Here is a 13330-nt window from a genome sequence, read left to right as displayed (position 1 = left end):
GTTTAGATGGCAATCTTTAAAAACAACCAGCTTAAGCACGGAAAAGTACATAGCAGGGGTTATCCCTGTATTAGGAGATAAATAGGGTAGGTTTATTAATAGGTCTTATTTAAATCTCATTTCTGTGCTTTTATGACTACATTATATTTTCAGCTCACATGGGCACATGTCAGAGAAGTAATGGAGCGAGAGAAGAGACAAGCCCTTTTTCAGTTCACAGAACCCCAATTCTTTATTAATCACAGCTTGCTCACAATGACATACAGGAAAATAGCACTAATGAAGAGTAGAATATGCAGGCAGCAACCTCCAGGGGGGTAGGGACAACTTCAAAACCGCAGCTATTTCGGGGATGATGTGTTAGGTTTGGTGATACTGTAGTTGGCACAAGCACCCTGTCTAGTCATTCCTCCTGCTTCAGCCCTCTTGGTCCTAGATGTCTGTCACTAGGTAGGGTTGGCTAACACTGAAGAGGAAAGGTCATGATGAATGGAAGTCAGCAGTGTCAAAAAAAAAGAAAAGGTAACTACTGGCTCATGGGTTCCAGGTGAGATATTCGGTAGCCTCTTGTACTATTACACGTAATGTGATTGCATCAGGTAAGTATAATAGATCATGGCACCTACAGATAAAAGCCACTTGATGTTTGTAGTTGCTCCATCAATAAATTTTCAAGTGGTAAATTAAGCTCACTTTACAATTAGCGTTTGTATGGCTGTTTGGCATCATCCAGAAGCTGTCATAGCTTGATGGTTACAATGCGCCTCTTGAATTTGCCTCAAACTGATCCCACTTGCTGTCAATCTGTTGCACAGCTGTATTTGTTGTCTCTCACCTCAAAAAGAAGCAACAAGTACTGCCTGTGGCGATTTAACCTCAATTATGTAGCACACTACAGAGTCCTGTAGCTAAATTGCATTTGAAGAAACTACATTTTAAGAGCCTTTTGTCTTGGACACCTGAATGTGAAGTCATGATACTTGTGATCTAGTCACTGTTCCAACAAAGCCTATTGATGGCAAAGCAGTCTAGGTTATTAGGCAATGACTGGTCTCTAGCACCGTAGAACTACTACTGACCTCGTGGTGGTTGGAATGAAAGTTGCAGGGAATGGAATTAGACATGAGGTGCTTCTAATGGACAGACCCAGCAAATTCAACCGAGTGGAAATAGACAACATCAGAAGCCTGTTACAGGACATGTAAGATTATGAAATAACTTGCATAATGCAATACTTGTATTTTTTAACAAAAATGTAAGTATTTACAAAATAAGATCCAAGTTTTTTAAACATCAAGCAAATCATTCTGCAAAGAGACGGCATTTGTTTTTGTTTTTATTTTTGTTTCTTTTTTAAAGTTTTTTATTGAGTTCTTGATTTTTTTTTTTTTATTTTAAACCATGTCATACATTTCCCATACTGATATCGCATGATCCATAATAATATAGGCAGGGGGAGTTTACTAATGGTGGGGATGGGTCACATCCACCATTACTGTTTTCAGCCAGACAGTTCCACCTGGAGCTCCTTGTTTCTACGGACCTCTGCAGCATGCCTCTCCTGGAAAACATCAAGAAGGGAAAAATAAAACCTCTTTCTCATTCCACCTGCTCTGGGGAGCCTCCTGACAACAACCTGTGCATTTGATGCTTGTGCAAAACTTACTTCACAGTACAACCACCTCTAAAGGATGCAACTCAGGAAGGTGTCACCCACCACACCATGTTCAATGCTTATGTTCTACTTATGCTCTGGACCTCACTCTTTTGTCTGATACAGTGTTATTTATAATCCTCAGCATCTCAAAGAGTTTCATTTTCAAGGCCAATATAAAGAGATTCTGCTTGCAGACTAAAATGTGCCACATGCTCACATCTGCCCTTTGAGTTCTTGGATGTTAAAACTAAACACAGGGAAAGATAATCTGACTTCACTGAATTGCTTGCACACTGTATGCAGAAGAAGTGTTAGTTACTGTGTTCTCTGTAGCATGTAGGAATCACGAACAGAGGTTCAATAATTTAGTTCCACCAAGAAAGGTCAATCTGAACATCTCAAACATCCCCTTAGACTGAATGATGAAGCCATCTGTTCTCTCCATTCTTTTTTTGGCTATGATGGAGGCAGGATGCAGTTACCAAAAGTCAATACTAGATCCTTCTGTCCACTTCCAGCTGTGCTGTCATCCCTTTTAAAAAGCAGGCGTAATTGACTTAGACTTGCTTCAGCCACATCCATGGAAATGGGCCTGTGGTCAAAAGCAACAACTGTCTAATTAACTTAGGAATGTTCTACTTGGGGTGTTTATAAAACTGTTTTATTTGTCAGTGTCTGGATTTTAGGCTTTTTGGTTTATGCCTCTCTCCTTTCAACTGTCAAAATATCAGACTTCTACCTCTTTTGTCTGATCACTGAAAAATTGCCAATCAAATGACAAGCACAAGATGACCACAGAAGCAAACATCCATCCCCAGCTGCCTTCAGTTTAAGGCACTCCCTAGGTATTTCATTACATTAGTGTTTTTAAAGGTTGAAAATTCACTGAAGTAAACAGTTACTTTTTCACTGTTTGAGTTGGTCTATGGATCACGGGCCAAGACAGCTTATTGCATCAACTGACTCTGTAAATCACAGGTTCTTATAAGATCCATAATTATGAATGCTAATTTTTTTTATGAGACTTGTTCCTTGCTCTTGTTAATTTCAGTATAGAGAAGTTATCTTTGATTGTAGGAAATTCTTGACACCAAAAACCTTGGGGCATCTACAGTTCTGTGTAACTTCTGAAGCTTGGGACCCAGATATCTCTCTACTCCTTTTTTTTTGCATATTCAGGGTTTACTTTTGTGTTGGTAAATTGTATAGTTGCACTATTTTTAATTACTGATATATACAAATGTTCCCAAATAAGTTATTGTCATCTTTATTCAGAAGCTTCCTTTGGATGCACATATGCCATCATATTTCTGAGAAATGGGGCTTAACAGTTTGTTAACATTAAACTACAACAGAGAGATGGATCAGCTGTCCTTTCCATTTCTTTTGGACTTCAGTGATGGTTAATTGGCTTTTCCCTTTGTTTTCATAATCTTGGGGGTATGTGCCTTCAAACTAATCTAATGCAAAAATGTCAAGCTGAGTACAGTTCTTAAGCTCAAGAATTATCCCATTTGCGTAGTCTCTTGTAACATCATTCTTTGGCTTCTGTTGTTTCTTTCCTGCTCTCTGAGGCTTTTGTCTTTATCAAAGAAGCAGAAGTGTTTATGAGGAAGACCTCATTGAAAAGCACTGAGAGCTACTTTCTTCTCTTAGTCAATTTACTATCACATTATAGAGTTCATCACTGAGAGAAAAAAGTGATTGCTCATACAGTAATTTTTTCTTAACAGTTCTAAATCTTTCTCTGTATGTTTCCCTCTCTTGAGCAGAAGGGTTGTTTTGGAGAAGAGCACTCTTGATCCTGCATGGTGGAGTTTGTAATTTACCCATTTACTTCAAGGATTGCCAAAATTTAGTTGCTTTTAGCTGTAAAAATTTATGGAGGCCCCTTTTGATGCATAGGAAATATTTTTTTCCCTGTATTTTTCCATATTTCTCCTCTGAAAAACCAAGAACTACAGACATGGGGCAACTGCTTGAATTGATCAATAGATTTTCTTAAAAGCCAAAACCTAAACACAAGAGACTTTTCATTTGCTCACAGCACTTCTTTAAAAACTAAAAAATCATTCTTTCTCTGAAGACAGTTAGGGTCATGAAGATTAAAGGAACTGGAGCAATTCTCAGCCTCTTCTATGAGGGAAAGCTGAGAGAGCTGGGACTGTTCATCCTGGAGAAGAGAAGGCTCAGGGGGATGGGGTATCTCATTAATGTTTATAAATTCCTGAATGGAGGGTACAAAATGCCAAGCTCTTTTCAGTGGTGCCTTGTGACAGGACCAGAGGCAATGGGCACTCACTGAAACACAGAAGGTTCCCTCTGAACATCAGGAAACACTTCTTCACTGTGAGGGTGACTGAGCACTGGCACAGGTTGCCCAGAGATGTTGTAGAGTCTCCATCCCAGGAGTTACTCAAAAACTGTTTGGACATGGTCCTGAGCAACTGGCTCTAGGTAGCCCTGCTTGAGCAGGGGGGTTGGACCATATGACCATCAGAGGTCCCTTCCCACCTCAAACATTCTGTGACTGTGTGATTATAAAAGTTCAGTTTTTCTCAAAAGTGAGTGGTGGTTTAGATCAGGGTCTCTGATTCAAAAATTTCTCAAGTGCAGCAAGTGATATAAGAGTTACCCACAGCCCCTCTTAAAAATGTGGATTAGATCTTCCTCTCTAGTCTAAGGTGAGGAGTGTGGTGTGTTTACCTTTTCTTGGAGACGTTCAATAAGAGCAGCTAAATTAGCTTCACGGTTTTCTTTGATCTGTTCCATTTTCAGTATCAGCTTCTCCTCTGCCATTTTGCTGAAGTTATTGTTCTCCTCCAAAGCCTTCTGAAGCACTTCTCGCTCATGTTCTCTCTTCTCTGCCAGATGTTTCAGCACCTGGGCCTCCTGGGACTGGAAACAGGGAGACATGAGGCTGAAATGAAATACTCATGTGGAGCCAAAAAAACCCCCAACCCATAGGGCAAACAGCTCACCAAGTTTGGAAACCATGTAAAGTTTGTTGCTTTGCTGTTACCCGCACTGTGTGGAAAGATCACTTCTCTGTATAAACCAGATTAACTTCAACAATGGGGGCTTAGAGGCACTGGCTAAATGTGGGGTACGTGCCTTGGGCAGCAGCAGAGCAGTGTCCAAAGCACTTCTGTAAACACAAAATGCTGTCATATGATACTGCCTTGGGTTGTTCGGGTTACTGCGGTGGTTGCTCAACCTCTGACAGCTGCAGCCTATGAGCTGTGAGTACTTTATTTGTAGAGATACGGGACTGCGGGCTGAAGGTATGTAGAGTGTTAAAAAGGAGGCTCCCACCACAGGAGAGGTGCATTTTTTACCTAGGCTGGACTATCTGCTAATGTGCTTGGACAGTTAATAGCAGGCTTTGAAGTTCACTGCTGTGAAAGACAAACAGAATCAATTCAGATGATATTTTTTTCCCCATTATATTATGGGGACATTATATTAATGTTTGGCTTCATCTTACTGATTAGGAAGGGAAAAATTAAAAATAAGGTTTTATTCTATAGAAAACAAAAGAGCCATTTTAAGTTTAAAATTCAGATTTTGCAAGACAGATGAAAACTGCAGGTAGGAATCAAATAGTTGCAGCCTACGTGCAATAATGCGTTATTCTTCTTTGTAAACGCTTTGCTCAGAAGCATAAACTTTGTTGTTTATTTTACATCAAATTACTAACATGAAACCACTAATCCCAGGAGAGAAGCCAAAGAACTGGCAGCATCGGGCCCATGCTCCAGGCAAGTCTAGTCTAAAAGACAGTATGTTTCAGATGGGTTATTTGGAAATAATAAACAACATTGTACGCTTTTGGATAAAATAAATTAAGAGGGAGCAGAAGAAGCAAACAGAAAACAGGGAATGAAATGTGGCTCTGGGAAGCTAAGTGTGTATTTCAGCACAGATCACAATGCATTGTTGCCATTGTTATCCACAAAAATGAATTAGTTTAAGGCCTAAATTAAAGGCTTTAACTAATAATTACAATTACTGGTAAAGAATCCAATTAAATTCTATCATATGGCTTCAACTGGAGTGAAAAAAGCTGCAATTCTTCTACATGAGTGAGATTCAACTAGAAGGAGAAACCAAGAATTTTAATGAAGGTAAGACACAAAATGCCAAATGCACTGACAAGGCAAAGAAAGCAGATTCTAGAAAAGGCTGCAAAAGCCAGGCAGAACCTCCTGCAGCAAGGAGTAAAAAACATCTGTTTTTGCAAGGCTGTAATGGTTTGCTTGAGATCAGAGGACAAAGCTGCTTTCATCCATCTTGACCAGTTAAATGTTTTTGCTCTTGCCCCTAGCCTGACTGCAGTTAAGGGCTCATTTCTCACACTCTGATCCCTGGAGCACTTGCTGATGGGAATGGTCTGCTGAAGTGGTACCTTATACAGCCTCCTCCTTGCTCTTACCTCAATTGTAGCATATACTGAACAGAGAGTAATAGAGCAAGCATTTTTCGGATCTTTAACCCAGAGAAAATAACTGTTGTGCAGGTCAAAAGATGTTGCAAATGGGAACAAAAAGTCCCCAGACAGGCACAGCAAAGAGCAGAGGAGTTTTACTGGTGGAGAAGGAAGGAGGATGAGCTAAAGGGAAAAAGAGCTGGGCAAAGAAGGGATTTTTTAGACTTATTGGAAAATCATAGAAGTCCCATATATTTGACAAAAGCATAAATAATTTTAATATAACAAAAATAGCTTATTTTGAAACAAAATATTTCAGATACTTGGTATTTAACATTTGTTTAACTGTAAGCTACTTCAAAAAGTAAAAAAGTTAATTTTAAAGATTTGATAAAATGTAAAACTGAAATAATTTAATATCTTCATCTTCCTTTTCCATTTTTGGACTAATGTGAGTGGCTCAGTTTGACCAGTGCTTGTGAAGTTATTCTGCATTTTCTGTTTGATTTATTGTTCAATGGCAATCTTCTGTAAAATTTCAGAAAAGTTATTGTCATTAAATTTTGGTTGCTGATGCGAATTTTGTGAACCCTTTGCTTAAGTGATCTAGAAGTAACTTTGATAATCTAAGAATCTATTTCACTTCCTGTTGGGATTTTAAAGAGAAAAGATACTCTTGATACCAATTGTGATGTCCTTTCCTATGAAATGTGTAAGAAGTGACTTGTTAATTTGGATGGCTAACATTTGATGGTATTTAAATATGTATATAGAATGTGTTATAAAATCAAGCATACTCAGATTTGTAAAACAGACATTTCCAAGGACATATCCAGGGTCCTGGGAGATGCTATAATAAAAAGTAGGATTTGGACTGTGCCTGTAAGCAGTATTTTTTAAAAGAACATTGGCTTTCAATGGGAGGTAACAAAATGCCTTTGAGACTCTGGGGCACTTGCCCATTTTTCAGGATTTATTTTCTTCCATTCAAACCCTTTGCCTCTGGAAATACTTCTTATTATAATAAATCCAGGAGAACAGTTAAAAAATAGAGTTCCATATCAAAGTACACACTGTTCTGGAGGCTATGCTGGCAGACAGCACATTCAAAAGTAATTTGTCCACTAACACATGATAATGAAGAAAATCCTTATACTCTAATGAAGTATTTACCGGATGCAAATTGTGCTGGCACCAGTAAGAGTCTGAATGAAAGCTAAACCAGGCCTCAGGAACTGACTGCACAGCCCTAATGCCACTTTCCTTTATGATAAGCCTTAAATGGCATTCCTTTTCCTCACTCAAAAAGTTCAAGGTACCATTTCAGGTTCAAAACAAAGGGGCACCCCTGCCTGCCAGAAAGCATCAATGGAATAGTCTCATTTAGACTGATGCCCATGTTCTAATGCTGTTGTACCCCAGCTGTGGTTCTGCCCATTTTCCTGATGTTCAGACCATTTTTGGAAGCCCCTCACAACAATTCTGGAAGGCAGTTGGTCTGTGTGTACTGGATTGTCAAATGATTTTCTGTTCCGAACACATTTGGCAAGAGAACTTGGCCACCCTGTCTGTGCAAAGTCCACTGCACATCCAGAAATGGCTAAATGAATGGCCCCAGATACCTAGAGGGGCAGGGATTAATAAACTCCCTTTGATGTTTGTGTTGGCATTTTATCACTGTGTTTGGACTCCCACAGTCTTCATCCAGGATTCCAACAGACACAGGAAGTTTTTTTTATTCCAAGTTTATTTTCAACATTGTATTGTTTGAGGTGCTGAAAAGATATTTTCAAATCCTTGACAGACCATGTTCTACCACACTTGTGGTAGAATGGCTTGTGGTTAAGTGCTTTTTGTACAGCTTCTGTGAGAAAATGAGTAAAAAAAGCTGGAAATGGTATGGAAAGATAAAGAAAATTAATAAGGAGAGAAAAGTATGAAATGGTGGAGAAAGAAAAAAGTAGTACTCAAGTGGAATATACAGAAGACTTCTTGAATATAACAAGACATAATCAATGCAGCTACAGTTACAGCATCTTATGCTATATGTGGAGGAATAAAAATGTTGAAAAATATTCCTGGTACAGATACCTTTGCTCCTAGAAATGTACTGCTGTGCTAAGCATAAGCTAATGCAGGCAAACTCCTATGATCTTCATATCATATTTCTAAAGGATCATGTGGATCCCCAGTTTCCAGAGATGAGTGCTTCTAAAGGAAATCCACATCTCATACTTAGCTGGCCAAAGACAGATGCAGCCAACTAAACACTCACTTAGTGAGCAAAATTATTTATGGAAATTTGCCTTGGAAAGACATATATTTTTAATTTATTACTCACAGGAAGAAAATTCTGCTTACCTGAGGAGTAACCAATACTTTATTTTCTCACATTTATCTACTCTTCTTTGTCATACACATCCAAATATTGAAGTCATTTATGCAGAGATAAAATTAAGCAATAAATGGGCTCAGATAACTGCTTTTAAACTGGGAATTTCAGCCTGAATATATTCACCTTAGCTACTAGGATCCTTAGTTATTAGGATGGATGAGGCAAGCTAACAGTCATAAGATCTCCCCTTTCATAACACATTCATTCACTGGCTGGATTTTTAAAAATTAAATTGTTCAGCAGAAGCTGCATTAACCTTGATATTCACCAGTGTAGTGTGTATTTACAAGATACTATTAATGAGGCATAATGTGAAGACAGGATTAAAAGCTCCTATTGCAATGTAAGTGCCAAGGTGAAGCCTAGGTATTTCTTCATCAGAAAGAAATAGTGAGTTGATTTAGTGATGTTTTCAGGGAGCACAGCGAGCCCTTCCCAGGCTGGGCTGCCCAGGGTGCTTGTCTGCAGCATTTCATAGTAAGGATATTAAAACCTCATGAAGCTGTAAGTCTATATCCAACAGCATGAAAGTTAAAAATTATGACTGTTCTGCATTCTTTGCTAGGCACCAGGGACAAGCCTGATTCAATTACATCCCAATGCAAAGTCATGAAGAAGATTTAATTACAAATTATTTCTCTCCCAGTATTAAAGTTTAGTAGAAATATGCATCCCTTTGGTGTTTCATTTTTATGTTAGTAAGTTGAACATGAGCAATAAAGATACATAACTCAGCATACAGCTCTTGAAGTCTGTATATCAAATGTAATAATAGCTAAAAATTCAAGGCTAATGGATAAAAATTGAAAAATATTAAAGGTTCTGTAAGAAATAAACTGCTGCCGCTTACAATGTCACTGTGCTGTAATTTCTTAAGTGAGAGGGATGAAAAGATCTTTCTGATTATCTACCAAGGTGGGAAAATACAGCACACATATACCAAAAAAATAATGGGATAAAAATGGCATGCTGTAAAGAGAATTCTATAAATGGAAAGGAGAAATCTGTAACTAGCCCAAATGGCTCTAGCCATGTGGTGGAAAAGAAAAAAATGCCTCAGGTGAAACTGCCTAAGTAGGAGATTGCTGAGGTGCGTGTACTGCTGTATGTGTTCTCATGAGTTAGAAAATTTTTTAATGAACGCTGCCTAATTAACAGAACAGAACCTAATTCCTAAACAGTGTGAAATCAATTAGTATTTTTCCAAAAGGCAATTCTCATCCATTAGTTATACTTTATTTTAATTAGAACTGTGCTGGAAGGACATGATCTAGAATGCTCATGCCTGACAGCTGTCATACATAGATTGAAAAGTATGATAACAAATGTCATGCCAGATGTCAGAAAGTGTGCTTTTTAATCCTTTTCTGCAATATAGTCCTTTTCAGGCCAAAAATGAAGGCAATAGCTGAGATGTGGGAACACCAAGGATTTTATCAATGAGATAATGGAGTTTTCTGCTCTGTTCTTTGTTCCTTTCCCAGCTATTTCTGCTGCAATGCTAATGTGGAGGATCCTGTCTATTAAAATAACTCAGTTACATGTTAATTCAAAATTAATATAGTTCCAACGGGAAGAAATGGCAAGTGTCTGTATTGCTATCACTGATTACTAGTTTATCACATAATGAGTTTTTCTTTAGGAAGAAATGAACAGTAATGAAATGAATGGAATTAAATATCTGGGACATTCAATTTCTATTTTCCACTAAGTCTGTGCATAATATCAGGCTTCTTAATTGCTGCCATTTCATTCTGTGTCCATATATTTACTTGAGAATTCGTACTCAGTATAGAGGCACTTCACAGACCGAGTCTTTGGGGCATATCATCATTTGGGTGTGTGAAAGCTCATAGCTCTGGGCAGGTGCTAATGCAAATGTATATTCCTTTCACACAGTCAGGTCCTTTGAAACAAATACTCAGGCAGAAGTATTTCTTTGAAAGAAGCAATACTGCTAATACTTGTGCATTAGAAGCAGAGCCTTGTGTTAGCAAGGCAGCGGAAATGGCAAATGTGGCAACACTGCAGTGTTCACCTAAATGAATCATTCAAATTAGTGAGGTCCAGAATAGTCATGTTTCACTGCAAATTAAAACTGTGCACCAGCTTTTAAGGACCTGTCAATGCTACAGATTTATGGACTTCAATGGACTCACATCTCACCATACACCAATGTAATCACTGCATTGGGTTGCCTGGAAGCAACCCTGATCTAGTCTGACAGGAGTGAAAGGACAAGTGAGCTGCTTTTGTTGGAGCTGCTCCATGTGCTGTCTGTGGCAAATTTGCTGTTCCTGGACTTGTGTGTATTTTTTTGTCTGTATGTAATAGAACTGATGATTGAACACTGCTAAATGAACACTGCTGTGTTTCAGACTGGCAACCCAGGCTGGCAATGGTGAGTGTCTCATTGGCTTTGCCTGTCATCCTCCAACTTACCTGATCTGGTATTTGGCCTTTTATCTTTTGGAAAAAAAAGAAAATAAAATGTGGCAATCTGAGCGAGCTCTTTCTTAAGAGCAAATAAAGACCTCTTCAACACATCAGTCATGATGAAAGACAAATAGTTTATGTGGACTTCCTGCTGCATGTTGTGCTAAACTTTGTGAAGAAGGTATAACAACCCTTGCAAACCCCATGTGATAATTTATTGATTATGAAACAGGGCTTTACCATTATTAGTAAGGTCATAAAGAAGGGAAGACTTACTCCGTAGAGTCTACCCTACAAGGCCAACTTCCAGCACTACTGAGACTGTTGGCCAGATATGGCTCTCTTCGTAGGTGTGCTACACTAGCATCTTCATTCAGGTGTTCAGTGAATGATCCAGAATGCTCTTTAGTCAGAGCTGCTATGCCTCTATGCTGCATAAGCAAGACTTTTCATCTGCCTCAGGCCTTGTGAGTAATTTCCACGGGCACTACAAGGAGTCAGGATCTGGTAGCTCAGACAGCAACTCTTTGGACAACCATCTCTTAATTTAGACATTAGAAGAATTGTCCTGGCTTTCAGCAACTATTATAGATGCTCTGAATGAACAACTTCCACTCACACAGTAAGCATGCATATTTGAACCCACTTGGGTTTCCTGTCCAAAGCTACCTGTAGTTTGTGATGCGTACTTCCCAAGTACCAAAACCAGTGAGGTTTGTTTGCAAGCTGCTGAAAGAAAGTGAAGTAATTTGCTTCTTCAAACATGTCAATTTTTGTCTAGGCAGGCCACTGTGAGTCAGTGATGGCAACAGAAAACACATCAGTGGACGGACTGGCTGTTACTCTGTATGCTAAGTCACGTTCAATTACTAGCATTTTTTTTTAAGGAATGATACCTTTCTCCTCTCCTCTGCAGCCTCCAGCTTTTTCTGGATCTCCTCAAGAGAGAGTTCTTTCTTCTTTGGAGAAGCTAAAGTTCGTGGTGCTTCTGAGACCGGAGATGGTGGCTTTAGAATCAGCTCAAAGGCCTGGCCTGAGGCACGTTTGTTGATTTGTTTCACTTCCATGTCTGCACAACAAAGTGAGAAATGGTGAGTCCTTCAATACCTCAGTGGTATTGAGGAGAGAAGCAGTGCAGACTTCAGTGTAAGATCAGAAGCACAAACAGAAGATTTATCATCTTTGCCTTGGGCATTTTAAATGCAATGGCAGATTATGGGCTGAAAACTTCTCAGGAGAAGAACGTTTCATTTAATCAGTAATAGCTTGATTATATCTTAATCTCATACAGATAAAAATTTACAGCAATTTTGGAATCTTATTGCTGTGTCATTTCACAACTCCTGTGAGCAGTTCCCAAACTGATTAATTTTTTAAGCATGCTTTCATCTTCTCTTGGTTTCCTTGGGAGTTATGTCAGCTTTGAAGAGCTGGAATTCTCAAATGGGTAGCAGGAAAAGTACAGCTCAGTGTTAGAGGGCTAACTTTAAGAGTTTAGTTAGCTGCTATTAGGAACCATATCCAGCGTCACTAGTAATATGCAATGAATAGAAGGTAATAGCCAAAGTCAGCAAAACCTCCACTGAGTAACACTATGGACTGGGATGGTGAACTGAGTAATTTCCCAGCACTGGCACATTATCTGACATGCAGGATGATTTCCAGTGAAAGTCACTCACCATCATATTTATAGATGTTCATGTTGCGAGGTTCAGGATAAAAACAGGAGCAGATCAGGGAGAGCATGGACAGCTCCTTCATCTTTTCCTTGTAAGCTGAAATGAGAGACCTTGTTAGCATGCTTCACTTTCCCAGATTTTCTAGTGAATCTCTAACTGAGGTGACTGTCTGGGGACCAGCAAATCTGCTCTGTTGCCCACCTGGCAGACTTCTCTAGAATATTTACTTTCAAATATTTCTTCCGAACTTTGAGCCTTTACCAAATCATACATGAGATGGCCAGTACTACAGAGACTATCTTACCTCCTACATAACCTCAGCCTTGGGTCTAGCACAGGCAGACCTCTTTCGTTTATACAAAGTGACACTGGCTACCAGGAAATGTATTTAGCATTGGAAGAGAGCCATCACTCCACTCTCTTCTGGCAGGTGGAGAGAAATGAAGTGCTTACAAATTCTCTGACGTACCCAAATGCAACTGAGAACAGCTCTGAAATGCTGCTTGTGTGTTGCCATAGGCAGATGCTAAAGACATTATGTGTTACAAATGAAAATGTCATCCAGAGAATTAAAAATAAAACCAGAAATGAGGATACATTTACCAAATCCTTTGCATAATGTCCTTCATATGCGTAACTATTTGAAACAAAACTTCTCCTACCTTGTTTACTTGCCTCCATACTCAGGTCTAGCATATATCTGCTGATGTAATAAATACCCTTGCAATTTACCT

At 38.9% G+C, this 13330-nt stretch overlaps 1 protein-coding gene across 1 annotated transcript in view; it reads right to left on the bottom strand.

Moving 5' to 3' along the window:
* Nucleotides 1-205: 205 nt before the first annotated feature.
* The window catches only part of STMN2 (stathmin 2), a 40177-nt gene continuing 27052 nt past the window's right edge, over nucleotides 206-13330 (bottom strand). The window contains exons 2-5 of the mRNA XM_051612038.1: nucleotides 12597-12692; nucleotides 11814-11986; nucleotides 4364-4555; nucleotides 206-1561 (exon numbers count right to left, since the gene is read on the bottom strand). Coding sequence (XP_051467998.1) covers nucleotides 1502-1561; nucleotides 4364-4555; nucleotides 11814-11986; nucleotides 12597-12692 — 521 coding nt within the window. The 3' untranslated portion in view covers nucleotides 206-1501. The remainder of the gene's footprint in view (nucleotides 1562-4363; nucleotides 4556-11813; nucleotides 11987-12596; nucleotides 12693-13330) is intronic.

This window comes from Apus apus, chromosome 2, assembly GCF_020740795.1.
Source record: "Apus apus isolate bApuApu2 chromosome 2, bApuApu2.pri.cur, whole genome shotgun sequence".
Lineage (NCBI taxonomy): Eukaryota > Metazoa > Chordata > Aves > Apodiformes > Apodidae > Apus > Apus apus.
Note: the sequence above shows the minus strand (reverse complement) of the source record. Positions and strands in the feature narration are given on the sequence as shown.